At 36.6% G+C, this 27,393-nt stretch overlaps 2 protein-coding genes across 8 annotated transcripts in view; both read right to left on the reverse strand.

The window, feature by feature from the left end:
* Nucleotides 1-14,005: 14,005 nt before the first annotated feature.
* On the reverse strand, nucleotides 14,006-15,818 carry LOC140155316 (uncharacterized). Its single transcript, XM_072178107.1, has 2 exons — nucleotides 15,012-15,818; nucleotides 14,006-14,315 (listed from the first exon to the last, which is right to left on the reverse strand). Exons 1-2 carry the CDS (start codon nucleotides 15,816-15,818, stop codon nucleotides 14,142-14,144), a joined length of 981 nt encoding a protein of 326 aa, XP_072034208.1. The 3' UTR covers nucleotides 14,006-14,141.
* Nucleotides 15,819-16,202: 384 nt separating this feature from the next.
* LOC140155314 (cytosolic carboxypeptidase 2-like) overlaps nucleotides 16,203-27,393 on the reverse strand; it is a 49,597-nt gene continuing 38,406 nt past the window's right edge. For 5 of the 7 annotated variants that reach the window (XM_072178101.1, XM_072178103.1, XM_072178102.1 and 2 more), the window contains 5 exons: nucleotides 27,293-27,362; nucleotides 26,681-26,736; nucleotides 20,705-20,801; nucleotides 17,198-17,291; nucleotides 16,203-16,535 (listed from right to left, as the gene is read on the reverse strand). In XM_072178101.1, the coding sequence (XP_072034202.1) occupies nucleotides 16,203-16,535; nucleotides 17,198-17,291; nucleotides 20,705-20,801; nucleotides 26,681-26,736; nucleotides 27,293-27,362 (650 nt within the window). Of the gene's footprint in view, nucleotides 16,536-17,197; nucleotides 17,292-20,704; nucleotides 20,802-21,597; nucleotides 21,660-26,680; nucleotides 26,737-27,292; nucleotides 27,363-27,393 lie in introns of those variants that run through there. The other 2 variants (XR_011859372.1, XR_011859371.1) reach the window with 2 other exon arrangements.

Below are 27,393 nucleotides of genomic sequence, written 5' to 3' on the forward strand. Positions count from 1 at the left end.
ATGTGACACGATCTGAGCCATGGACGCTGAAGGCGGCAAATTTGAAATTAATATAAAGACATAATATGGAGTAAAAAACAATAAAATACATAAGAAAATAGACACCGCAAAACTTCATAACTTTTGAACAAAATATGCTAAACCTTTGGTGTTTTCAGTATATAAAAGCCTAATGTTTGTATAAGGTACCAATTATTGCCTCTTTGGGCCTCCATGGAGCAGATCATGTCACAAATTTACTATTCATTGGTATGCTAGAAGTATAGGATACTGGCATGAATATAGTGAGGAGAGGAGAATGTGATTGGGTATATAATATGCACAATTTTGGCATGATTTACCTGTGAAAGTTTGTTTGTTTTATACCAGTTGGTCCAGGCGGATACATGCTTGGGTTCTGATGGGACCAGGCTCAAACAAACTGGTTTTTTTTTTACTTTGATACATGTATGTCAATGAGTACAAACTTGATTCCACAGTCTGTTAATTTGAAGGTTGTGACTGCTATGCAGTCACATTACTCTATACGCCGTAGAAGTGACGTAGTTAATCGGATTAAATACCATAGCAATAGATGAATACAATTTTGGCAATATCGCCCAGCACTACAACGTTCATGCGGTACCGATGCATTGAACCATAGATTTCAAAGAAATGCTAATCACTTGCACCTGTAAGATTAGTCTCTTTGAAAAGAGCGGTATTGTATTCAATCTATTATTTGATTGAAGACAGGTGATGAGTGCAACCTGCTGCAGTGCAGCGCGGTATATTCAAAAATTGTATTCATCTATTTCTATGGTAGTTAATCCGATTATGACGTCACTTCTACAGCGTATACCAGATCCTATTAATGTTGTGGGCACTGGTGGGGCAAAGTGAGGTACAAGCACCTGCACTATATATCTCTGAAATATGTATCTTTTAGAATTAAGGATAATGCTTGTATCTCAGAATTGTGACAATTTTGATCTTCAGGCTGACTAAATGGGCCTTTGAAAGACAACGGTATCAAAATATATAAATAAAAATATGACACTCTGGTTTAACCATTAAACATAAAAGTGCCTCCAGGTGCTCTCCTGTAAATAAAGCCAAATTTATACTCAATTTTTAAAGCATCTGTTGCATTGCATTAGTGTTTGGTTCCCATGAGCTGTTTCTCCAATCCCAATACATGTATTGATTCATAGCAAATTACATCTATTTATACCCTGATAAAAACACCCATCTGCTCTACTGACTGAAGGACAATTATGTGGTTTTCTGTTATTTGCTATAAAAAGGTTTACACCACAATGTCAATGGTACATATACTAGTTATGCAAAGATATGTCAACTTTTCTTGGTGTGAGTTACAGATGAATACACTGCAAAGTAGAAGTAACCCAAGTTACATAAATCCAAACAGCTTTGACTACTATTGAGAGCAAAGGCAAAGAGATGGTGGGGTTGACAGGAGTATACATTATGTAATAGCAAAGGCAAGCAGTGGTAGAACCAGGAGTATATGTTTCAAATGTAGCAGACCATTTTAGAATTTCAGGATAGCAGACTTTTGAAATAACTATGGAGACCAGCTGTTCATGATGTTCTGTTTATATACATTAACATTGGTTCACATGTAAACATGTTAGTGACGTCAATGCTTTTTTTGCGGTTGTGTCGCAAGCGTGCCCACAAATCGCCCTTTTACACATACGCATACGATCTGCGCAATTACCTTTACGCGCGCGATTTGATACTTCGGCCAGCAAAATATGCACATACGTCACTACCGAACTTGAGGTGAACCAAATTATAGTCAGGCTATGTTGACTTTTTACTTAAGATTTGTATCAGTATAATAAGCCTTAAATGACAAAAAAAAAAAAAACACCCCGTTTTATGGGCGGACAGATTTTTCAAGTATGGTCGGTCGGTCAGGATTTTTTTTGCAGTTAAAATAACCCTAAAATATCACCGCAAACTTGAACAATCTTTTTTGCAAACCTATTTTGAAATGTTCTTTAAAAAAAATTCTCCCAAAACTCAAAATCTGGGTCTGTCGGGCCAGGAAAACGTTGTGTTTTTTTGTCTCCTTATCTGGGGTAAATAGGAGACAACATTACAGTTATCTACGAATGTTGAGATTATGTACAATGTACATAAAAGTTTATATGAAATGCTATTTGTAATATTATGTGTGTTTGTGTGAAATTAGTCTCATTTGAAGAGGAGAATATAGTGATAGATAAATAATTTGATTGTGCAATTCTTTTCACTTTATCTTATAATGCATCAGACATGCGTGATAAGCCATAAGTGACCTGCTACCACGAAATCAGCGTAAAGTCGCTGCGACTTTATACTCATTTTGATGAGTTGATAGTTTTGAGATATTTGGTCCAAGTTGATGTTCTTTGTTTGCCGCCACCTGTAAAGCCAGTAGTACATGTATTATCCTTCGTGTATGGCCCATTGTGCCCCCATTCTCAAAGGACATACAGACATACTTAGTGGCTTTAACAGGTGAGTGAACACCAACACAGGTAGCCATGGCATTTTGAGTGACTAACACCTTGCGACTTTACGCTGATTTCGTGGTAGCAGGTCACATATGTTACGGGTTGTTCAACATTTCCGCATATAAAGTATGTATGAGGGAGGGAGTAAAACTATAATTGAAGACCGAATTAAAAAGACTAGTTTGTGTATGACGTCCTGTCAACCAGACCAAAAATGCCGTACTGCGCAGGTCAGCAATTAATCACGCCGCGCCTTTGTCCTGACGTCAGACGCGAACTAGTCTTTTTTAATTCGGTCTTCAAATATATCCATGGTGTGTACTTATGAAAAAAATTAATGGTGTATTTTTTTCTGTGGAAAAATGATAAATTTGCCACAAAGTATCTCAAGGGGAGTGAAGGGGTTGAAAAACTGTATGCTTTGTACATATGGGAAATGTTGAACAGCCCTTTAAGCTTGTCAGTGGATTACTTAATCAATTATAGATAAAGAGTCAACATAAGTCCTTGTCAGATAACATGAGGCATGGTCATATGGATGGTAGATGTTCATTAAGGGGTACTACACCCTCGATAAATTTGTGTCTATTTTTGCATTTTTCTCAAAACTAATAACACAGTGGTAACAAAAGTTATGTATATTATAGGGGCAAGGAATCCAATTACTACACTGGAATTTCAGTGACTCAAGACAAGCGGTTTGTTATTTATGATCAGAAATAAGGTACCGCTAGGATGTACCTCGTTTCCTATCATATATTCTGAACCGCTTGTCTTGAGTCACTGAAATTTCATTGTAGTAATTGGATTCCTTGCCCCAATAATATACGTAACTTTTGTTACCAGTGTGTAATTTTTTTTTGAGAAAATGCAAAAATAGTCACCAATTTACCACATGGGTGTAGTACCCCCTTAAATGCAATTATGAAATCTAATCCAGTGTTAACTGAAGCTATAGACAATTTTCGTAATTGACCACTTCGTCGCCGTTGGTGGCGTTTAGCTCTGCTAACTCCAATTTAGCGGAGCAGAAAACTGAAAGCAAGGCCAAAGATTTAATTACATACTCCCAATTATGCAGAGTTAATTTGCTAAGTAACTATAAGGACTATCTAGCTGAGACGAAGTGGTCAATTACGAAAGTTGTCTATAGTAGGCTTAGATGATAGTCTAAGGTTGCACGAAGGGCTCGCAGAATGGCTTGCTCTGCTGCCTGGGTCAACCAAAATTTAATGCTGGCAACCAAAAAATGCAGACAGACATGCTTAGTGGGAAACTGGATTTAAAATTACAGATATGATAATTAATAATTTACATTTTTTACTATACTTTAAATTAAAAATAAATGCAAATCAAGAACTTCCTAGAAGAAGATAGCAAATGCCCAGTTTGTCATAGAAGAATTTCATTTTGTAAAAACCATGCCAAAGTACTCTTGCATCATCAGATTAAGTATTTGTTATCGCCACCTCCCAGCAACAGCTAGTATAATGGGTTATTTTGGAAATACCTGCCACAGGGGGAGTATGTATTTCATATGGAATGAACACATTAGTAGCTCAATTTGAAACTTACTCTCCCTCTGTGGAAGATTCAGGTTGAATCTTTCTCAGAGGGTGTATGAAGTTCAAATGGAGATGCCTAAGGTGATCCTCAAAAAGATATACCTTGCATAGTCTGCATGCTGTGCCATGTCATGACGTCTGGTGACTACCATATCAATTATTATAAACTTGTACTCGTACAAACTTGAAAAAGAGCAAATAGAATTCTATGTAAACATGCCCGGTGGGCATGTGGAAATTTTAAAATTCTGCGAAGCCTTGTTGCGCGACTAAGCCAGTTTGTTGCAGTTATGACTATAAGCTGTAGTCACAACATTGGACTATACTCTGATCAGCTCGTAATCGGCGGGACTCATAACATCGTAGATTGGTATAGAATAGCGTACAAATAGCTTGGCGCATCACTTACACGAATGGCACTTTGCGTATTGCTTGACTGACGGCCGCTTTTGTGAATTTACGAAGGCGTAAGTTGGGACTTTATTGATGCGCGCAGTAACCAAAACTGAATAATTCTCGCCTATTACAAGCTGATCATAGTATATGATATGTTGATATCCAACTATCTTGTGTGTCTTCACGTAAGGCAGATAAATTTACACAGTAAGGGAGACACATTCGTCCATGCCCAAATTTGAGATTTCATGATACTTAAGGGCTGGGGTATGGACGGTATTTATTTTGGGACATTAGAGCACATCAGACATATCGAATTGCATTCTGAATACGAAGAATGTCATTCTGATATCAAATAATTTTGATTTTTTGAAATTCACAATTTAATACACATTTTATGGCAAATCATTAAAAATTGATATTTTTGATATTTAACAGTACTTGAAGTGAACTTTATAAATCTGATGATTTATACTTAAAGTGTATGTAGGTGGGATGAAAAGCCGACGATCAATTGAAAATTTTGACCTTTCATATTGAAGATATGGATTTTTTTCCCAAAACACCAAAAAAAATAAGGTCTTTTTGGGAAAAAAAATCCATATCTTCAACATGAAAGGTCAAAATTTTCAATTGACCGTCGGCGTTCCTCCCTGCTACATACACTTTAAGAATATATCATTAGATTTATATAATTCACTTCGAGGACTGTTATATATCAAAAATGTGAAAAATATCAAATTTTTATAATTTGTCATAAAATTTGTATTATATTGTGATTTTCAAAAAATGAAAATTATTTGATATCAGAAAGACATGCTTCGTATTCAGAATGCAATTCGATAGGTCTGAGTGCTCTCATGTCGCACTACAAAAAATACTGTCGTAAACGCAATAAACGCTCATTTTAGATCCCTTAAATAATACCAAGATGTATTCTTTCACTTAAAACTGATAAAATACAACTTTTTAACATTTTCCCCCATTTTGTAAAAATAACTATTTCACTCTTTCCAATTCTAAAATGTCACATGGCTCAAAACAGCTAAAGCAAATTGGAAAAATATGAGTCCGTATACATGTGTGATTCGCAGAAGAGGTCCAATACAGCAAACATATGTAAACAAAGATTTGCAGTCAATTGCCACTCTGTATTTATTTGCAGACATTACAATATTTATCTTCAGATTTTGACTTCCAAATAGTCATTGTAGTTGTGACTGTTTGGTGCTGACTAGTTGACTACTAATGAAGCTGAAGTCATGCAACCAGTGCCGCTGACCGGGGAGTTAAGGGGGTACATTACCCTCAGGCCCGGGGTCCTAGTGGGCCTGAAAAAATGAAGAAAGCATACCTTTATGGGTCCATAAAAGCAACAAAAAAGACTAAGGGCCCGTAAAAATAGGGCCCGTGCATTAATTTTACCCCCGGGCCTGTAATGGCTCTTGGCGGCACTACATGCAACCCTAGTAATTAGTATCTTGATCTAGAGTATTATCCAGTAAATAATATATAGATAAGGTTAAATCAAACTGGAACTGTCTTTTGGAATTTGCAGGAGAGTATTAAACAGCTTTTATGGAGCATTCACGGAGAGCTGTTTAGAGCATTTAAAATAGAATGCAAGAAGAGACTGGTCAATTAAGGAGAGCTATAAAAATCACACTCCTATATCAGATTTAATGAGAGCAATAGCGAGTGATTGATCTCGCTCTCCTCAAAAGGCAGTCCGTTTCTGGTTCTTCCGGATTTCATCAGTAATCAGATTGGTCATGCGACAAACGACGGGGAAAAATTTTGGGAGCGAGTGGAGGAGCCAGATATCAACAAAAAAGGGGAACTCTGCTTTCAACTGTCACATACCAGGGATTAATCTTTGCAAAATATTCCCTGTCATTTGTCACATGACCAATCAGATGTCTGGAGGTACAGGACACAACTGTAACAAGTAGTCCAGTATTTTAGTGACACCATGTTTCAGTGATGACAGTCAACATTGCCTTTGTCAACAGTAACACAAGTAAAGCACTGAAAGGGTAGTGTCATTTATGTCACCAAGGAATTGCTATATGTCCCTATGTAGAAGTTGCAATGATGAAATGTTTCAATTTTGTTTTGTTTGACCTCTCTTTAGCATAAGCTGCAACTTCAATTGCTGTTGTACCGTACGAATGTCATGTATGTTTTATTATAATGTACAAAATAATGATAATAACAATAAAATTGAAGAAAGAAAATTAAGTTTGAGACACTCTTTTTTCAGTTTTTGAATGCAAATGAATGATGCTGTTTTTTCGGGAACAACGTGTTGTATAATTATACAGTGGAATAGTTCCACTACACAGGGAAGCAGCAGCATGGAGGATGGATAACATTGCTCTTCCAATGTTTATGCAGTGCCTTTTTTTGACAGGGGGGGGGGGTATAACCAGACCAACAATCACTGGCCCCAGCAAAAGTGTTAACAAATTAAAATTTGCAAAAAATAGCTTCAATAAGTCAATAAAATTGCCATTAGTTATTATTTCATATAAAAATATTCCTGTCACTTGAATGGTGGATACTACACTACAGGATTCTCATGAGAGTAGCAGCGCTGCTACTCTCGAGTACCTACGTCAGCCACCAGACCCAGGAGGCCGGCTACAATACCTCGTGGCGGAGGTACTTTGAAGGTACTCTGAGTACCGACACTGGTACTCGCCTATCAGGCACTCCGCAGCCGAGTACGAACGTGGGCACTCGGGCAAGAAAATGAGGCAAGCGGGTTGCCATTTCTTATTTGTTTCTGTTGCCATATTGATTTATATTGATTAATATGTTCTTGATTTATGTTTTGTATTTGTTCTTTGGGCATTTTTTAAGCGGATATGTTAAGTAGGCCTATTAGTAAATGAGTGAATAAATAAGTAAATAAATAAACAAATACATATATAAGCAACTGAGTAATAAATAAATAAATAAATAAATAAGTAAATAGGCCCACGATCCCCAGTCACCTCAGGAAGTATTTTGCACAATTTCCCTCTTGAGTAGTCAATTTAGTCCCTATAGACTGTATCAAAATTATATCCCCATAACTTTCAAGTGGTTATGGACTCCCATGTTAAAACGCAACATAAGATCCAACAAATTTGTAGATTAGGGTTTGCAAAAAAAAACCTGTTCTAAGGGTGGATGGACCTTTCTTGTAGGTCAGGTCGGTCAGGTGTTTTTTACAAGTAACCCTAAAATAACCCAAATCTGTGAAACAAAATTTCCTATTTAGGAAAAAAATGGCCAATTCTGAGGAAGTTCCTGATTTTTGCCAGAATCAGAATTATGATTATGAAAAAGAGGATCTGCTCTTGACCAAAGCTTACAATAACATCATCAAGAGTGTTAGAATGAAACATAAGCATGCAGACAAACAGTTAAAGATTGATTCTTGCAACAATTCTTGTTCAAAGTCAAACAACAGGAAAAGATTTATTAATTATTTCGTACATTCAAATTAACATACACATTATATGAATGTTTTTAAGTTTGGCAAGTTCAGTACACTTTAAACCTTCTTAAAAGGCAAAATTACCAGGCCCTGAATACTTATATAACCATCAGTCTGTCACCTCTTATCATTCAGGAGTACAAAAAGGGGGTGGCAGATAGTGACTGCATTATGGTGGGGGTGGGGGGAGCAAATTCACCCAGTCAGAACTCTTCCCCAAGTAAAAACCCAAAATTACAAAAATTTCCACTTTTTGCAGCAATTTGCAACAAAATTTGTTGCTCCCCCTGAAACTTTTCCCCAAATACCCCACCCCTCAGAAATTCTTGTGCCGCCACTGAGTCTGGTAACAGAGGCGTAGACAAATAACTGGTGAAATTGTGACAGAAAGAATGAACAATGTTAAATCAGCCCTTTTTTGATCTTTCCCATCCCAATAGATTTAATTAGTTCAATAACCAGGATTTAGTCTCATTGGAGAGTAGCCAGGCTGGTTACGTGCCTGTATCATTTATTGAAGTGCTAAAAACGGTGCTTTTACAATTGCTGGCAGAGGAGAATGGCACTTGTTAACATCTTGAAAGCGTACACAGTGTAAACACAAAGTGGGACCGTCTGACAATCATAACAAACCAATAATCTGATTAGCCTATTACGAGGGGGTATCCAAAAGTTTTTGACATCACTTAGAAGGAAAAGAGCTATATTGATGAAATTTTGTCAGTGTAATCACTAGTCCATGTACATTATGGTCCAATAATGGTCTCATAAGTATGTTTAATTTTTTACAGGTGGCGCTATGATGGGCAATAGGTGCATAACCTTTTCATGATAAGATCCTCCACTTTTTTGAGTTTCTTCACTGTGGCCGCATCACCCGTAAATGATTGACGTCCACTTCTTGGCTCATCATAGCTTTCATTTCATCATAGATTTTCTAAGCATATGTAGGCCTAACCCTCCAAATGCAGGAACTTAATCAATCTGCATGCCTCAATTTTCACCATCTTATAGGTTATGCGCCTACTGCCCATCTAGCGCCACCTGTAAAGAAAGTAAACATACTTAGGAGACCATTTTGGACCATAATGTACATAAGGACCAGTGATTACACTGACAAAATTTCATCAATATAGCTCTTTTCCTTCTGGGTGATGTCAAAAACTTTTGGATACCCCCTCGTATGTGTCAGAGTGTTGGTCAGCTCATGAAAGCTTTGTGTATGTTTCTCATTAACAAGGTGCTCGCATCAATCAGAGCAAAAGAGTTCCATACTTCTCTGGAAGCTAATGTAGATTTACTAACACATAAACATGTGAAGTCCCGGGGTGTAAACATGGCAGAAACATATTGTTGAAACAAGACACAAAATACGCAAGATCAACAAAGCCCTATGATGGATACACATTTTGTTTACATGGTTAAGAGGGAAGGGGTTGAAAATGTCAATTACGTTTCTTCTAAGGCATCCCCTTTAAACACACAAATGCTACATTGATCCAGTCCTATCCAGCCATCAGTTATTTGGTGGGTATGTTCCCCAGGAATGTTTGAGGTGCTGGGTTTTTGGGAGCATATAGTGTACTGTCTTTCTGAGCTGAAGAATGAGCATTTAGGGGTCTTTTCAGCCCTCGAATTAAGGATCTGAAGGGGCACGGCAACTTTTTTAGGGCAAGTTGATAATTGCCTTGGATTTTCACTGAAAAGGCAAGGCAGCACAGCAATTTGTAATATTTCAAAAGGGCATCACAGCAACTGTTGAAAATTTGAGAAGGGCACCAAGGCAATTTTTCAAAAGCGAATAGATGCATTGCTGTCAGCTGAATTTGACACCAAAGTAAAATTCGACTCTCAATTTTACACTAAAACTAACCTGATTGCTCAAAAAACCTGCTTAAATAATACAAAGCAATAAAAAATCAACAGTTTAATTTACTTAAATTTTGCGATCCCTAGTTCTGAGCTGCAAAACTGACTCGAAACAGCGATGAAACAGCTGTAACTTTGGTAATAATATTGATCAAATTCGCCGGGATAAAAACTATTTTGTTCAAAACATATCGGAAGGGTATCACCATCGGTTTGCAAAAGGTAAGTCAATGTTTGCTAATCGAGAGATCAATTGATTTGCCCAGCGCTCGGATTTTGTTCACGACACGAGGAAGCTTAGTTACTAACAGCGTTTCTGATTGGTCGATAGTACGCTGAAGGTATTTCTCTGACCAATCAGAAAAATGAAGTCAGATTTCTAGCAACCAGATAATGTATAAAAGCCGATGTGATTGGCTGAATATGTAAGCTTACGTAGGGGTAATGAATATTAATTCACAACAAACTATTGTGTATACTGTGATTGATAGCTGGGTTACGATGCTCAAAATAGCGATCATGTTAAAGATTTTCGATTTAATTTTTCACAATTTTTCCGGGTTTTAACCAGTACTTGTTAATGATTAATGAAGGGACAAGGCTGGGGCACCGACGGCAACTTCATTAGAGGGCACGGCAAGTGACTGCCGTCGGTAAAGGACATATTTTGAGGGCATTATGGCAGTGGGGTGGGCACCCACGGCAATATGCCGTGGGTTAATTCGAGGGCTGGGTCTTTTGGAGCTGAAAAATCAAGGGTCTCTATAGCATGCTGTTTTGGTAAAATGCAGGGTTTTTTCGTAGTTGCATGGTCTAAAAACAAAGGTCTTTCCAGGGGAGCATACTTGTATGGTCATTTGTGTTAAGTCCCCCCCCCCCCGGGACTCAGTTCCAGTTTTACATATGAGACTGAGTGGTCAGCTTTGCAACAAAACTAGTAGTGCTTCAAATAGGGCTTTGTTGATCTTTTGGGTTGTTGAGAGATATTGCAAACTTGCATGGTATTTATCACTGCAGGCAATAATTAATTAACAAATTAATTGTTACTTGCACATTGGGTAGAATAGACGAAGGATTGTAAAGATGGGTTTTCATCGCACAGAATTCAAATTAATCAAATTTACTGCAGAGATGAAAATGGGCACTGGTCACCTTTAAACTTACTCTGAGACCACATACTTGATGAATTGAAACAGACCAAAATTACCGTAATTAAAATTTCTTTCACCCGGTGCTTTCAAATACCAAATATGATTTATAATTTAGAGTTATTAATATTATGCGTATTCATAAAAGCCCACTTACATTTTATGAGGTCTTTATACAGATGAAGACAGACACATACATGGCAACTGAACCATATATTCAGCGCATTCTTCTGCATGTCGACTGCTCAGTGCCAGAAGTGGGTAAATGCAATAGCTGCTATGTGTAGATGCGTACAATATACTGTGTGTAAATTGCCAAATGTTCAGAGGGCAGCTATTGCACTTAGCCACTTCTGGCACTGAGCAGTTGATGTCTTCAAATGTGTAAAAGTTGTAATTCATCAAATGACCAATTGTATTGTGTCAAACTGTGAACTGAATGTTTCAAATCTTTTAAAAATAAGTCAGATCAGGCAGAAAAATTTATGTTCTTACTGATCAGTAGAGAATTACAAATCTCACTTTACTACAAGCCCAACTTCAGTTTGAGTGCAACATTTGTGTTACTACAATGATGTATTGTTCAATGTTCATATTATTGTAATTATTGTGAACTACTTGTAGAGTAAGCTGTTGTCGACAAAGCAATTTTCCTGATTGTCGACAAGCATGGACCAATTGTCAACAAAACCTTATCATTAAAAAATTAGATATGCTTAATATTGCTATTATTTACCTGCAACAGACTTCTATTACATTCATAAGTGGTGCAGATTACCTTTTCATTAAAATCTCAATATTCTGATGATGCCTATATGGGATACCGTATTTCGTCAAATAAACGCCCCCGGGGGCGTTACATTTTCCCAAAGGGGGGCGTTTATTCAAGGTCAATTTTAGAACGATAATTCCTGTTAAAATCATTAGGTAAACTTAAAACTCACGCTAAAATGACGAACTATGAACTTGAAACACTGAATTCTGGTTCACTTCTGGGTTTCCAATCCAGATTTTCGCCAAATATTGACGCTATTATTGACTATGTGGACAACTTGGTAAGCTTACTACACAAGATAGCATGGAAATATCGCATCTTGGTTGAAAAAAGTGGTGGGGCGTTTATTTAAGGGGGGGCGACTATTTGACGAAATACGGTATATGGTAATATTTTGATGTTAATAAATAACGCATAACATGGTCTCTGAACTTAATATTTAGACTTCATATTGATTTGTCGACAACTTGTCGACGTCGGATCTTAAGATCTGACAATTGTAAACAATGAAAATTCTGTTTGACAACAGCCCTACTATAGTTCAATAATTTGACAAAATTAAGGTATTGTTTGAAATTGATGAAATAACTGGAATATATATCATGTTTTCATTGGCAGTAAGAAAGACAATAAATTAGTAAAATTACATATAAAAATATTGCACAAAATAATAAACTTGCATCCATGTACACTAATACTGAAAGTGCAAATTAAATAATACAGTACTTTCAAATATCACCATTATAACAACAACCTAAGTACGCATCCAAATATGCAATGCTTTCTGAGGATGGTGAAAAAGTATGGAAAGTCTATATATGAATGTCTGGAAACCCTAATTTTTTTTATACTACCCAGAGTGTAATAATCATAATCAGCGAAGAAAAATCTTCGCTGGCAAAGTATCTAACCTGCTCAGCAGCTATAATCTAAAGTTTGTTCAGTTTATATAAGGCAAAAATTATTCAGATATTTGTTGCTGTGCACGTCAATAAGTCATAACTCACGATGGTGAAAATTCACATTAAGCATGCGCCAATCACGCATTACGTAATGTACTACTACACTGGGTTTCAGAGAAGAACGGCAGTCCCTTGTTCAGATTGACACACGTGCCATGTTAATGAGCGACATACGCAGAGCTTTGTGTTCCCTTCAAGGGCGCCGATCTATGCCGACCAACGATTTGGCGCACAATCGGCCAATCAGATTAGCAGTATGTTGCTATGATTGCCAGACGATTGATTCAGCCAATCAGAACTCCACTTCTGTGTTTACACTCTACACGCTCTCAAAATGTAAACAACTGCCGTTCTTCTCTGACAAAAACTGTAGCGTAAGCACTGTTCCTAACTGCATGCACACCATTCTAAACCCATGCAAGGTGTTTGGAGTCTTTTTTCGCCTTATATAAGCCGAACAAACTTTAATGATGGTACTCCACATGCGGTACTCTTAAGTTCATCTTTAAGTAGATCATATTAGGACCTCTTATGTAGATACTTTGGGCTTGGGACAATATGGGTGAACCTTTTCATTGACTATATTAGAAAGGGTACATGAACTCACCCTGTCAGAAATCATAAGTCTGACTGTATATCAGGGGGTCAGCAACCTTTCAGAACAAGAGTGTCACTGTGAAATATCTGTGTGTAGCTGAGCCACTAACAGGTGTGGCCTAGGAGCCCGTCTAATGGTATAGTCTGTATACCTTCCTTGAGGCAGTTTTTTTTTAGTGTATCTCTAAAAATAATGACAAGTATATGGAGTTCTCCTGATAAGGATGTGTGTCTTCATGTCAAAATATTGAGATTAGTTCCCAATTAAATCTGTGTTATTTGCTATTGATATAGAATTTTACATTTTCAGAAAGGTAGAAATAGTGTACTGACTCGAGTAAGGCATACAGACTATAGTAGGGACTGCCGGCAATGCCTCAGCAGAGGGGCAGAAGGCAACACCCCAGAAAGCTCCTTGGATAATAACCCTGATGAATAACCAATGAGAACAATCATGAACAATTTTAGAAAGTTCATCTGTGTTGGTAGACATAATTTAGTATTTTAAACTTTCGATCTCAACACAAGATTAGGCGTACCTTCAATTTTCAGTCACAGAATTTACCTTGATCAGGAGACATTAATTTTATGTAAAGACCAAAAGTTTGAAATACTTCATTAACAATACCAATTTTCTCAAGTTTACATATCACAATATTAGAATAATTTCATGAAAATAATCTTTTTTTGGTGTCTGTTTCTTTTTCCCCTGAAGAGACAGCTTGTGAGTCACTGCAAAACTATACCCATGCCAAGAGGTTCCCAACCCCTTACTGTAAATTCTTTCAACAAGCAGCAGCAGCAAATACTGATGGCAAACAATAACACTTGTAAATCACTTTTTCCTAGCATAGCTCTTCAGATATCCTGGTTTAGTTTTAAACCCAGACAAACCTCCCTGGAACTCAACCACATGCACATCTTCAGCTGTTGTATTTGGATTGGAGTCAGATGGACCTGGTGACCTTTGACCTGTAGCCGACTGTCGACCACTGGCTGGACGATGTGCCTGAAAATATAATCCATGAAATTATCAAAAGCATTGGTACACTGTGTCATTGTCTTTCAAAAGATTTATCGATTGACTTCAAACAAAGAATTTGAACTAGTGTCCCTGGCTGTAATGCAGTCCATTTAACAAACTACTTGGATCATAAAAGATATGTTATATTTCTTGTGGAATAAACAGGACAGTGTGTATGTTAGAGATATTGGCATGCTTCTATTGAACCAAGTTTAAAATTCAGCCATGATTGCGGTTAACTACAAAAAAACAGGAGGCCACATTTGACATTGAACATTTATAGGGAATTTTTATAAGGAATTTGTGTTGCTGTTGCTCTTTTTATGCCGAAATACAGTCATTCAATTCTGGAAATGTAAAAAGAAAAGTTTTAGTCTGGAAGATTTACAGTTATTTACATCCCTGCTTTAAAAGGTATTAATCTGATGAGGTAGAATGTTTGATTCCATAGCCATGAAAGAATATGTTAAAATACATTTGCTAAATTACTTCTCTTCCTCTCATTATCAAGCTCATTGTCAAATTAATTGTATAAATATTAAATAATGATTGACAAATACTTGGGACCAAATCTTCACCTTTAGAAATTGGCCACTATCTTCTACAAGTACATCTCAAATCTTTTCAAAATCTTAAAGTTACATGATCATATCAACAACTAAAAATTCCTACTAATCTTACCTCCAAACGCTTCCTTGCTGGTGACACATAAGGTTCTCCAAATCCTTGCCCAAACACAACACCAGTCATCCGCTCAGGTACTGCTTGTTGTTTCACAAATTGATACTGTGCAGCGCCCTCACATCCTGGAGATCCAGGGGGTGATGGGTAGCCATGTGTACCACTGTTGTTCAACTCGCCATTGGTTGGATTCCCATCTCCACCCATCCTTGTCTGTAATGCTAATCTAGAAACCTGAATGTACCTCTGCGTTGATTGTGGCGAGATGATACGCTCTGGGTACAAACTCTCCGACAGATCAAATTCTCTTGGGCTTAGAACAACCTTGGACATTCTACCACTATTCTGACGTGGCGAGTACTGTGTATTTTTGGTAGCACTATTGTTGCTAGTTTGAGAGGAAGAAGCTCCAACAGTATTGTCTACTGGATGGTATTTCTGCATCTTATCTACCAGACGAGGGGATAATTCTGCTTGTCTCTGTCGCAAGATAGTTTGAGACGTACTTAAGGTTGCAGCAACATTTTTACTGTAATTTGCACTTAAACTTTTAGTGTGCTGTTGTTCAGTTTGGGGAATTTCTCTATATTTTCCAGCTTTGTGATTTTCAGCAAATTGTCTGTAATTGTTACCCGATAGATTAAGCTCACCGCTACGTGGAGTTCTTGGCGACTTTGACACCTGTTGCTGGAATAATTCCGATTCAAGAGATAACTTGAAGTGCGATTTATATCCACTACTGCCACGCCCGCTTTCATCACCATCATCGTTTTCATCGTAATCACTTTCATTGTTCTCTGGTGTCATTACTTTCTGTACTGTTTCACTTAAGATCGCACCTGAATTCAGTGAGCTTTCTAATTGCACATCTGTTCCATGACCCGTTAAGGTATTATTATTAGCATCTTCCTGTTTCTTCTTTGAAGCATTTTCCAGTGATCATCACTATTTCCCTTAGATTTGTCATCATTATTGCAACTTTCACTATGTTTGTGACTACCACTATTGCCTTTGTCCTCTCTTTCATCATTACCATTTTCTTGAGTAGTTTTGTTGACAGTTTTCTTTTCATTATGGACTGATTTCTCAGCATGCATGCTAGGATTGACATCATTTGTGTCTTGTTTGTCCTGTGCAACATGATTCATTTGATCATGTGCTGAACCATTGGCATTATGATTCATATTTGCATTAGTTTCTCACGGTATTAGTCATCTCTTCGCCACCCCCTAAACTTGCTCTGAAACTTGCTACAGCATCATCCGATGAATGTCTGCCAAGCTTGGAAGTTGTTCTGGACTTGACAGATGTGGAAGTGCTCAAAGCTTTAGCCCTTTCCTGACTTGTCATAATAGCTTGACCATAGAAGTTCTGTGCTTTTTTGAAATGATGCGAGCTCCTTTCAGTTCTGTGGTGATTGGTGTAGGTTGTAAGATCTGTGATTGGTGTGGCCTCAGTAGCACAACGGTGGACCTTGGAGGCACCCTCGTTAGGTTTGCCGACAGATGGCTGACCAGATTCATCCTGTGGATATCAATAAAAGAACACTGCATGATGATTTTGTCCACGTGTGTTTTAAACAATTAAACCCAGTAAAGTGAACTGAGAGCTCTTACTAAAATGACAATACACAGAAAGGAGCCAGGAATCAATTCCTTCCTGGGTTGAGATTCATTTATTCATGGCACGTGTGTGTAAATCCTAGGTATAATATGTTGCAGTAATTTTTAAGAGTACATCGCATATTTACTACGTTGAAATGCACTTGTCTCTCATTGACAAGTGAATGAACTTTGCGCTGTACGTGTTGTTAGCTCTGACTTTGCAACATCACAGTAGTACGCACTTGTCAAAGGTTTACTGCAAAATATTATAATCTAATCAATTATTCACACATTGGTGTGTGTAAGGGTCCCCATGCTCGGGTGTGAACTAAGTAGGAGGATTCTTGTGCCTGTTCTGTTAAATATTTCAAAAAGAGGCCTAAATAAAGGAAATCAGAGAAGAAGAAAGGAGAGGACAGAAAAGGAAAGGAAAAGGAGGGGTGAGAAGAGGAGAGGAAATGTGAGGGAAGAGAGGAACATGAGGCAAGAGAAAACAAGAGGAAGAGTAGAGTTAAGGAGAGAGATAAAAGGGAGGGAGGAGAGAAGGAAAAGGAGAGAGGAGAAAAAATGAATTCAATATACCTGATTGTCTATAACATGGTCTGCCACTGGCTGGGTAATAGGCCTCCTAATGGAGGCCACAGAGTTGCTACGGATGAGCTGATTTTGGGCTTGCCTAAACACAATCACACACAAAAATCACCATTAGTTTTAAATACTTTGATTACAAAAAATTTAATTTATTTAATAAAAAATATAAAATTGAATAAAAAAATAAATAAATAGAAAATAAATAAATAAATAGAAAATAAATAAATAAATAAATAAATAAATAAATAAAATGTAAATGAATTTTAAATACTCCAAATTTCAAATTATCTTGCTTCGGAAGTTAACTGCACTGCAAGAAATGCAATTTTATATTAGTACAATCACAATACAATTATTATTATGTGTATTTTACAAGTGTTAGCTCCTTCACCACTGCATGATTAATTAGCTCATCAATGCTTGAGATACACAGCAATGTGCTGTACAACAACATATTTCTTCTTTCAAGTTCATAAGGTTTGGGTTTGCAAAATTTGTAGTTATTAGTAATAGGTTCTATGACACATATTGCCCTCAGCTTTCTTTCATTTCAAATTTGCCAAAGTAAGCTGTTGCGGCAAATGTTCTGTTCATGGGATCCCTAATTGTTTCCAAATGTATGAGGAACAATTACTTCCTAAATTATAAAATGTAAAGTAGATTTTATAAGTAGTGACCAGATATCATCTTCAGCACTGAGCTTAAGAAACCAGCAAATCTCACCTGATATGTTTCGAAGTGAAGTTACATTTGTTAGAGTACACAAATATTTAGTTAATGCAGTGCTGAATATGTCCTTGGATGTTTTATTATCGCAAAAGTAGCATAAAGTTGTGAGCAATTTTTTTTGAAAACAGGAACTGTGTTGGCATCCCCTTCACCAACATTTGAAAGTATGTGTTACCCAAATAATTATGAGATTGCAACACCCCTGTTAGTAGGTAAGTAAGCATGTGGACAGTGCTACACAACAAAATAATAAGCTGCACACTGCATCAACAAAATACAAGATGTATCAAAATGATTGGTACCATATCCATTTTGATGGTTACTGAAAAGCCTGCTTGTTCCAAATGTAACATTGGATCCCTTTGACATGACTATAATTTATTGTATGACTGTTTATGACATTAATCAACCAATTATGTGGATCCTATGTTGCATTTTGATGTTGCAGTCATGTCCATAATCACTGGAAACCAATCATTTTGATTCAGCTTGTATAATGTGATTTGATCAAGCAAACAAAGTCAATGTCACCAAAATTGTCCCCAAAATTTATAACAATAACTTTTTGGCTATATGACACATCTTGATGGTATTTACATCAAATTAAAGCTGATGAGAAGTTCTTAATTTTAATACAAAAATCGGAAAATTAACTTTTCGTGACATTGTTCTTGTTTTGGCTTCATCGGTACACATGTAACACATTTGAATGGAAATGAAGTGGATCCCAATTATACAACTTGATTTGAAGCAAGAGCAACCAAACCAAAGCAGAGTTAGGCAATAAGAAAACAATTGATACATTGGCATGAATCTAATATACAATTAACATAAGTCAACCTTGTAAATAATTCTATTGCCACAGTTTATCAACTCCCTTAAAAAAAGCTACAGCAATAGTATTTGACCTCACTGACACTGTACCCCTGGTAACCAGCTGAATCATGGTTAAGGGATCTAAAAGGAGCGTTTATTGTGTTTTTGAAAATCACAATATAATACAAATTTTATGACAAATTATAAAAATTGATATTTTTCAAATTTTTGATATATAACAGTCCTCGAAATAAATTATATAAATCTAATGATATATTCTTAAAGTGTATGTAGCAGGGAGGAAATGCCGACGGTCAATTGAAAATTTTGACCTTTCATATTGAAGATATGGATTTTTTCCCAAAAAGACCTAATTTTTTTTGGTGTTTTAGGAAAAAAATCCATATCTTCAATACGAAAGGTCAAAATTTTCAATTGATCGTCGGCTTTTCATCCCACCTACATACACATTAATATAAATCATCAGATTTATAAAGTTTACTTCAAGTACTGTTAAATATCAAAAATATCAATTTTAATGATTTGCCATGAAATAATGTATTAAATTGCAATTTCAAAAATCAAAATTATTTGATATCAGAATGACTTTCTTCGTATTCAGAATGCAATTCGATATGTCTGATGTGCTCTAATGTCCCAAAATTAATACTGTCCAAACGTTCATACCCCAGCCCTTAAGTTGGGTGAAATTTAGGATGGGCAAATTTAATCTAATAACAGATAAAACTCAACTACTATACCTTCTGGTAGTAATTATTGCCCATTTTGTATTTGGTATGCACACACAAAATCTCTCCATATTTTTCCTATTTTCCCACACCATGCCAATCTGCCAATTTTATTACTTATGGCCAAATTATTAGTACATTAATGGATGGTGGTCTGATTTCAACACATGCTATTTCTACCATGATATGATCATATAACGGTTCTACCTTGTAAGGAGTCACAAAATAATAACATTATATGAAAGCCCAGTGTGGAAATAATATGTAGATTAATCCAATTTAGACACATTTTGGCTTACAAAGTCAGTTCAGTCCCTAATATTGCAATCATAGACTACTACCGGGTACAGACTACCCACAAACGGTCAAAGTCCCAGCATCAACCGATATTGCAACATTGGTGTAATTGTTCGACATGCACGATCAAACGATCGGCCCTCATGAATGTGCAAGAATTCACAGCATACAAAGCACAGGGATTTCAACTGTTCATAGATAGTCTGTAGTAGTCTGTATTGCAATATACATGGTCAATGCAAACCATGTGGGCTTTCTACTGATTAATTAATGGAAGAAAAAAAGTGGGGATGAGGGTTGTTGATCAGACCATCCTCCTTTAAAGAAGTGTAATTAAACTGTTAGTTGTTAATTACTGTTAATTTGTTATTAAAGTTATGGAAAAGTTACATAAATATCATGTTATGGAAAAGTTACATGCTGGTGAAAGAAGTCAAGTCAATGGATAGATGCATGTGATTAGTTTATGATAAGGAACAAATGAATGGAATGTTAGAAAAACAAAAACAACCTACTGGTGTTTGCTTAAAACAGTTTATGAAAGTTAACGCAAACAGTTGCATGAATGCCACTACAATTATAAGCAGTTTTGACCATTTGAGAGGCTAACAGCAATGAAAAGTATTAACATTTACATTCCCTTTGAAATTTTCAACTGTTTTCATTCCCACAGGAAAGTTTGTAATTTTAATTGTGTATGTAATATGTAATATTGGTTAGAAATTTGCAATGTCTCCAGAACCACAACACGAAGACCAAGAGTGAATAGTTAAGTCAAATCACAAAACAATTCATGACAAATTCCAAACATGCAATGTGGGGGTTTTACATTTTCAGTATTATGTTTAATGATTATTACAGCAATGCCAACACCAATCATAAACAGCATGCAGGAGCTATTACTGACCCCATGGTGACTCCATGATCAGCCGGGCTACCGCTGCTGGACGTGTTGCTACTTAGGTTCCTTTTTAGAGCTTGGCTTGATGAAGGGCGTTCCATGCCTGTTTGTGATACAATCAAGCTACTTTAACTTTTTGATATCAAACGGATGTCACATGAGCAGCATGTTGTGCTATCATCCATGTTATTACCATGGCTCTTAATAGTGCATCAAGATGCATTTTATTTTACCGGCATAATCTTTTGATTCATTGGTGATACTAATCAACTGATATCATTATCCCTTCAGATAACATTTATTAACCACATCTTGATTTCAATGATGAACTTACAAGAAAAAATAGGATAAATCAAAGACCAGTTATGTGATGAAATAGAAAGCAAACCTTCTTGAATACTCTATTGTCCACATTTGAATTGTGAGAAGATAAACCAATTACACCAAATGGCATTGGTTCTCTGTATTAGTTGCATAGACATATTTATCATCAATATAGTAGTACAATGATTCTTGTGTCAATATACATACAATATATTGGTTATTGATATAACATGGATTGAACATAGACTATAGTGTACAGTCTCAAGTTGAGCGTAACGCCATGTTAAATTTCGCAGTGGCAGAATCGAATCCTGCATTTATGCTGTGTTGCCAGCATACAGATAAATCACCCTATTATGTTAGCATGTGCAATTCAAATCTCCCATTGTGAAATCCAACATGGCATTGCTCTCAACTTGAGATGAGACATAATATATAAAGAAACAATGTCAAAGACATTGGATCAGAAAAGTACTGATGGTGTGCCAAGATGATACCTAGAGTGACTGACAGATGTTATGATCAATGAGTATACAAGGGAAGAGATGTAGTTCTATATTAATAACAAGACTTACTGGTGGAAACAAGCATTTAGCATGTCCTTTAGCCACTAATAAATCATCAAAATAGTAAATAACTGAAAGAAAATATTATAGTCATGCAATAAACAAAGGAAAGAGTTTATACCAATGATGTCATACTAGAAGAATGAGCTTTACTCATCCCAGGCACCCAGGCCTCAAGGATTCTGAATTCACTGTCCCTTAACCCTAACACCCATAAATACCACAAAATACCACAATGAAAACCACTGCACATGCGTGAATCCCAGGGTCTGCGATGACGTAATCACCCTAAGTGCTACATGCTCACGGAATCGTTACCCGTGTGGCTACCGTTCAGTGATCATGTGCTTGGCATGAGGGGGTCTAAAGTTCGAATCCAGGGGGTGCCAAGTGACTTCTTTCTTCATCTTCTCTCCTTTTTCGTTTCTTCTTTCACTTCCGATAGCAAAATGCAGGGTTGGGTGTTAGAAAAGATGAATTTCGCTAGATTGAAGCCTATGTTAACCCTAACACCCATAAATACCATAAAATACCATGATGAAAACCACTGCGCATGCATGAATCCCAGGGTCTGCGATGACGCAATCACTCTAAGTGCTACATGCTCACAGAATCGTTACCCGTGTGGCTACCGGTCAGTGATCGTGTGCTTGGCATGCACGGGGCACACCGTCATCAACCCTATATCTTCGTGTTAAAAATTGCCGTGATAGTACGATGAATCCTCACGTTTCAACAGCTACGCATGGTGATTTTATTCGAGATAGGCCGAGCGACTTAGGCTAAGCATACAATTTGAGATTTTGAGAGCCTGCCACACTGTTTCTATTCTATGTTTTACGATTTTCGCATGATCAGTATATGGCTGGCGTAACCGCCACAGCGTGGAGCTGCTTACTTTTTCGCTTGGCGGAGCTAAATTGACCAATCATGTTAGATCTTTTCATTACGTGGAGCCAGTGGATGCATCCTCGTTTCAGAGAGAGAAAACTCTTGCCAAAATTAATGTTTACTATGGGGATTTTAAATGAATCGATTGTAAATAAACCACGACCAGTTGTACAGGATCAATACCATTGTTTGATTAGTGTATAGTCAATGTTACCTTGCATGCATGTGTCATGTGTGTGGCGTGTTTGTTTGTTTGTTTGTCAGGCCAGGATCACTGACAACCACGGTACTGATACTGTCATACTATCACGGTGATCATATTGTTGAATGTTGTTGACTTTAAAATAATCATGATGCAGTCATGTCTACAGTATAGAATTCACCACGACCTTTGAAGGACTTAAACCCCATTAAAAGCTATTAAACCAAGATAACACTCAATGATCTTCTCTGGTTAAATACACACTGCACTTGTGCCTGTTTTACCTGTGCAATGAGCAATGAGCTGGTATTATAGTTTCAGTTGGGTTAACGATTATAAAGCGAACGCAAGGTAACAATACTGTGGGCTTTTGTTTACGAAATGAGACAAGAGTCTGCTTATTGTTAACCAGCGTTCTTGAAAATGAGAAGCTTAATGACTTAACACGGTTTAGAAATAATTTCTTCATATTTTTTGGTGTTATCTGTCGTTTACATATCCTTCCTAAAACACTAAAGTACCAATATTTCCAAACACCTAAATTAGCTAAAATTTAGGACATGTTACAAAACTATATTTTCTAGAATTTCAGAGAATACTTTAAATATTGGCGGTTATTTTTTACACAGTGACGTCAACTAGGCAATGGCCTATACTTCTAACATACACTATTTGTAGAGGTCACGCGTCAATGGTGAGCGCACTGAGTATTGTGTATAGGAAAACGGACAGTAACTACAGTATGTATGGCCTACTACTAGTATATAAAGTAAATCCGAACTGGTTTGCAGTTTGCTGAAGGTCGAATAATTCCGCAGGGACACCGCGCAAGTTATACAAATTAGCTCCCGGCGATACACTGCAGATCGCAGAACTGTGCGCATAGTTTACCACCACTCTGCCTAGCTATATAGTTATGTACAATACTGTATGAGTTTCTTATGAGTGCATGTCCATCTTAATAATAAGTCAGTTCGTACTTTTCATAAACTACTTTTTGAATCATAACTTTCGTGACCGAGGATATCTTGCAACCACGTGACGCTCGTCTGGCAAATTCTTAATGAATAAATTCGCTTCACGTAATGAGTAAGTCGTACTTAATTGGTCAGTTTTACCTCCGAGTAATGAAAAACTCTAACATGATCATGATTGGTCAATTTGGCTCCACGGAGCAAAAAGTCAGCTACTGCGTAGCAGCTCCACGTTGTGGCGGTTGCGGCCTACCATATCAGTATCCCATATGATATTTCTATTGCAAGAAAATTTTATTTGTTGTCACGTAAATCACAGGTTTCGTTTAAATTAACTACCTGGAAATTAAATTAACTAATTAGTGAGGACCGGTATTTTGCTGTGGATATGTTTAACTGCAATTTTGATGTAAAACATTTGAAATCCGCTGTAAAAAATGTGATAATATTCAACTCTTTGAGAAAATATTTATATAAAGGAACGCATGTAAAACCAGGTGCAATACAATGTACATTATTGACACACTATCACTCTCTTTATCTACGTCAATAATAGAATAATCGATTTCAATCGAATTGAATACCTTGCTCCATTTTGAGTTTGTAGTTGACTACTGAGCGACCTAAGCGATCGATTGCTAGCCAATCAGATAGAACTCCTTCAGTTTCTTGCGTTCAGTGAAATACCACTCGCCTGTCGCTCACTACCACTCGCCCGTCGCTCTCCAACGGAGTAGTAAATTTATATTTATTGTATAGGGCGTCGACACTGTGCGGGGTCTAAGGTTCGAATCCCGGTGGTGCCAAGTGACTTCTTTCTTCATCTTCTCTCCTTTTTTGTTTCTTCTTTTCCGATAGCAAAAAGCAGGGTTGGGTGTTAGGGTTAATTCTCTCCTCCCCTTTTATTGCCTTACATAGAAATGACACATTCCTGTCACTACCCAACTGTACTAATTTGTTATTTATTTAACAAAAGTAAATCCAAAAATGTAATAAAATATTTACATTTTTTGAACACTTGAGCACCTTCCTGCAATCGTATTGGTTCTTACCCGTGTGATATGACACGATATAACACGGCTCAGCTTGTGTGCATGTTTCTTTAGCCGACTCTATACCCATACTCACTATTTGAACCAATCGGAGGTGCATAGCAGCAACGGGACTGATCGATTTTAAGCCCTAGGTAATTCCTTGTAAATGTAGGATTTAATTTGATATTTTTATTTGAATTGAAGTGTTTAAGAATGTTTGCTGAGTTGTTTTACGCCAAAAATAACAGTGTCGCCCGTGTTATATGAGATGATAGATGCACGACAGCGGCTAAAAGCAATACCTTTATTCTCTAACTATTAGATGATACTTCAGAACTAGGGCTGCAAAAAGATTTTAAAAAACCCTTTTCACAGGGTGGTAGAACGCTGGCCTGCTCTTGGCAGTTCACATTAGATACAAACTCCAGATTTGACAGTATTTGAAAACATACTAGAGGCAACCAAAGTTTGTCTTATTTTGGAAATGTTTGTGAAAAGATTTAAATCCTTTATAGAGTTCAGATTTGATCAACCTTTTTATTAGTCTTACCACTAAAAGGTACATTTGCTTAAAATGTGTTTGATTTGGGCCTTTATGTGTGCTCTCAGGCATTATTGGATCGTCTCAGATACAGAGGTAATTAACCCCATTTTGTCTTGATCATTCACTAAAAATAAGCAAGCACTTGCTAAATGTATGGTAGAAAATTCACATAAGCTAGAAAACAGATCTTAGTATAGTTGACAATGGTGAATAGAAGTTACAATGGAATTACACTGTTCAAAATATTCAAACCATTTTCCAAAAGACTTCAGTTGATTTTACAAATAAAAACATACCACTATAAGACAGGATGGAAACAAACAGACAACTTTACTACAGAGAAGAAAGTCATCTAGAGTGAACACTGCACTCACCCGGTGGTACCCATGCATAATAATGTTGTTTCAAAACTTAGGATGAAAATCAGGTAATTGTTAGAAATACTCTATTTCAAACACTAAGTTAATATTAAACTTCAAATTGGAAAGATTCAGTTATTTAGAAGAAACTTTTTACTTTATCTAACACTTCAGTGGCGTCTATAGTATTAAGCAATGTCCTTCAGCGGTGTCCAATTGCTCTTTCTGATTATTGCATAAAAAGAACTAGGCCATGTCTGGGCCATGTGATGCATACCTCCCAACAATAGAAAGTCCAAAATCTGAACATCCACAGGGGTGTACGCAGAAACATTAGACCCGCAGTGCATTACAATTGACTTCATTCTTCAGATATTACTCTTTTCGTGCATTGGGCTATTTTTCTTTTACCTAAATTTGTTCTTTGGAAGATTTGAAAATTCTGACTGTTTCATAACTCTAAAAACTGAACAAATCAGATTAAATCTGAACAGTTGGCAGGTATGTGTGATGCTAAGCAACTTGCTCAGCGAATGAAATGCCGGTGTGATGATGATGTGATTAAATTAGCCAATCAGAGCCCTACTGCCATATTTACGCTGCAAGCAGCACCAAATCAGCAGACCACTGAAGAACCTTGCCGAAAATATAACTATACACTACATTACTATTTCCAAGATGCTAATTAATATCAAACTTCACTTAAAGATTTCACACTGGTTTAACTACACACTGCAGGGTGGAACACATTCTGCATTGGTGCAAGATATTCATCTATGATTTCAAACTTCATACCTTTGGTATGCTAATTTCAAGTAAGCTATTCCTTTTCACAAAAATTACAAATAAGATACGAGATATAATTCCACCTTGTTAAGTCTAACACTCGTTATACTATATCACTTCACTGACTTTCTAAGAATAATTATTTCCATTTTTATGATTAAGATAATAGTAAATAATTAAGTGTGTCAGACATAAGGTCTTAAGCCCATGGCGAGTTCCTGAGCAACTTACAAAGCCATTCATGAAAACACAACTTATAGGGCCAAAAACAATAAGATTTCTAAGATAGATCTGACACATACCTGTTTTTGGAGTCTTTGGTCTGTCTTTTCTTTCTCTTGATGGTGCACGAGGTTGGCTACAAAAGATTATACAAACAAGATATATATTTAATGGGTGCTTGAGAAAGTAAGTTTAGGTGGGTGCTTAGTTTTCAATAACAAATGCATTTATTATAATCTGTTGCAAGGTTCCTTTTAAGCGTTAACTATTACGTATACTCACACGAAGTCAAGCATGTGCATAGGATCTTGTGGAAAATAATACGCACTGGATGGTTAGCAGTATGCGCTTAATTTTTAAAAGGAAATCTGCAAAATATTATACTTCCTATATACTGTCCCACATCATTATTAACTGTGTCATTATTAACAAATGCCAGTCAAAATGGCACAATAAACAAACTGTGTTAATGGGACACAGGAGTGTTTAATGGAATTAGTATGGTATATACATTTAGTTATGTGATGAACTACAGTACTATATTCAACATGCTAAGAACGACTATGTGGAAGTGATTGAAAATCCACAATTTATCAAAACTTGAGATTTGGTATGTTTGAACAAGCATATGCTTTGTGTCACATGTAATACTTAGAATGGTAGGTTAAGTTCATGCAACTGGCCAAACTTACCCATCGTACACTGTAAAATTGGTTGCTGATGGACATCTAGTCTTAAGGCTAATGGTAGTACTGGAATAACCTGATAAAACAGAAACAACAGCATAATACAG

This window comes from Amphiura filiformis, chromosome 6 (genome assembly GCF_039555335.1).
Source record: "Amphiura filiformis chromosome 6, Afil_fr2py, whole genome shotgun sequence".
Lineage (NCBI taxonomy): Eukaryota > Metazoa > Echinodermata > Ophiuroidea > Amphilepidida > Amphiuridae > Amphiura > Amphiura filiformis.

Coding starts and splice junctions, on each gene's coding strand:
- LOC140155316 (XM_072178107.1), bottom strand. CDS start 15,818: ATGACACCAGAGAACAATGAAAGTGATTACGATGAAAACGATGATGGT. Junction 14,316..15,011: donor CAGCAAGGAAGCGTTTGGAG/GTAAGATTAGTA, acceptor TTATATTTTCAG/GCACATCGTCCAGCCAGTGG.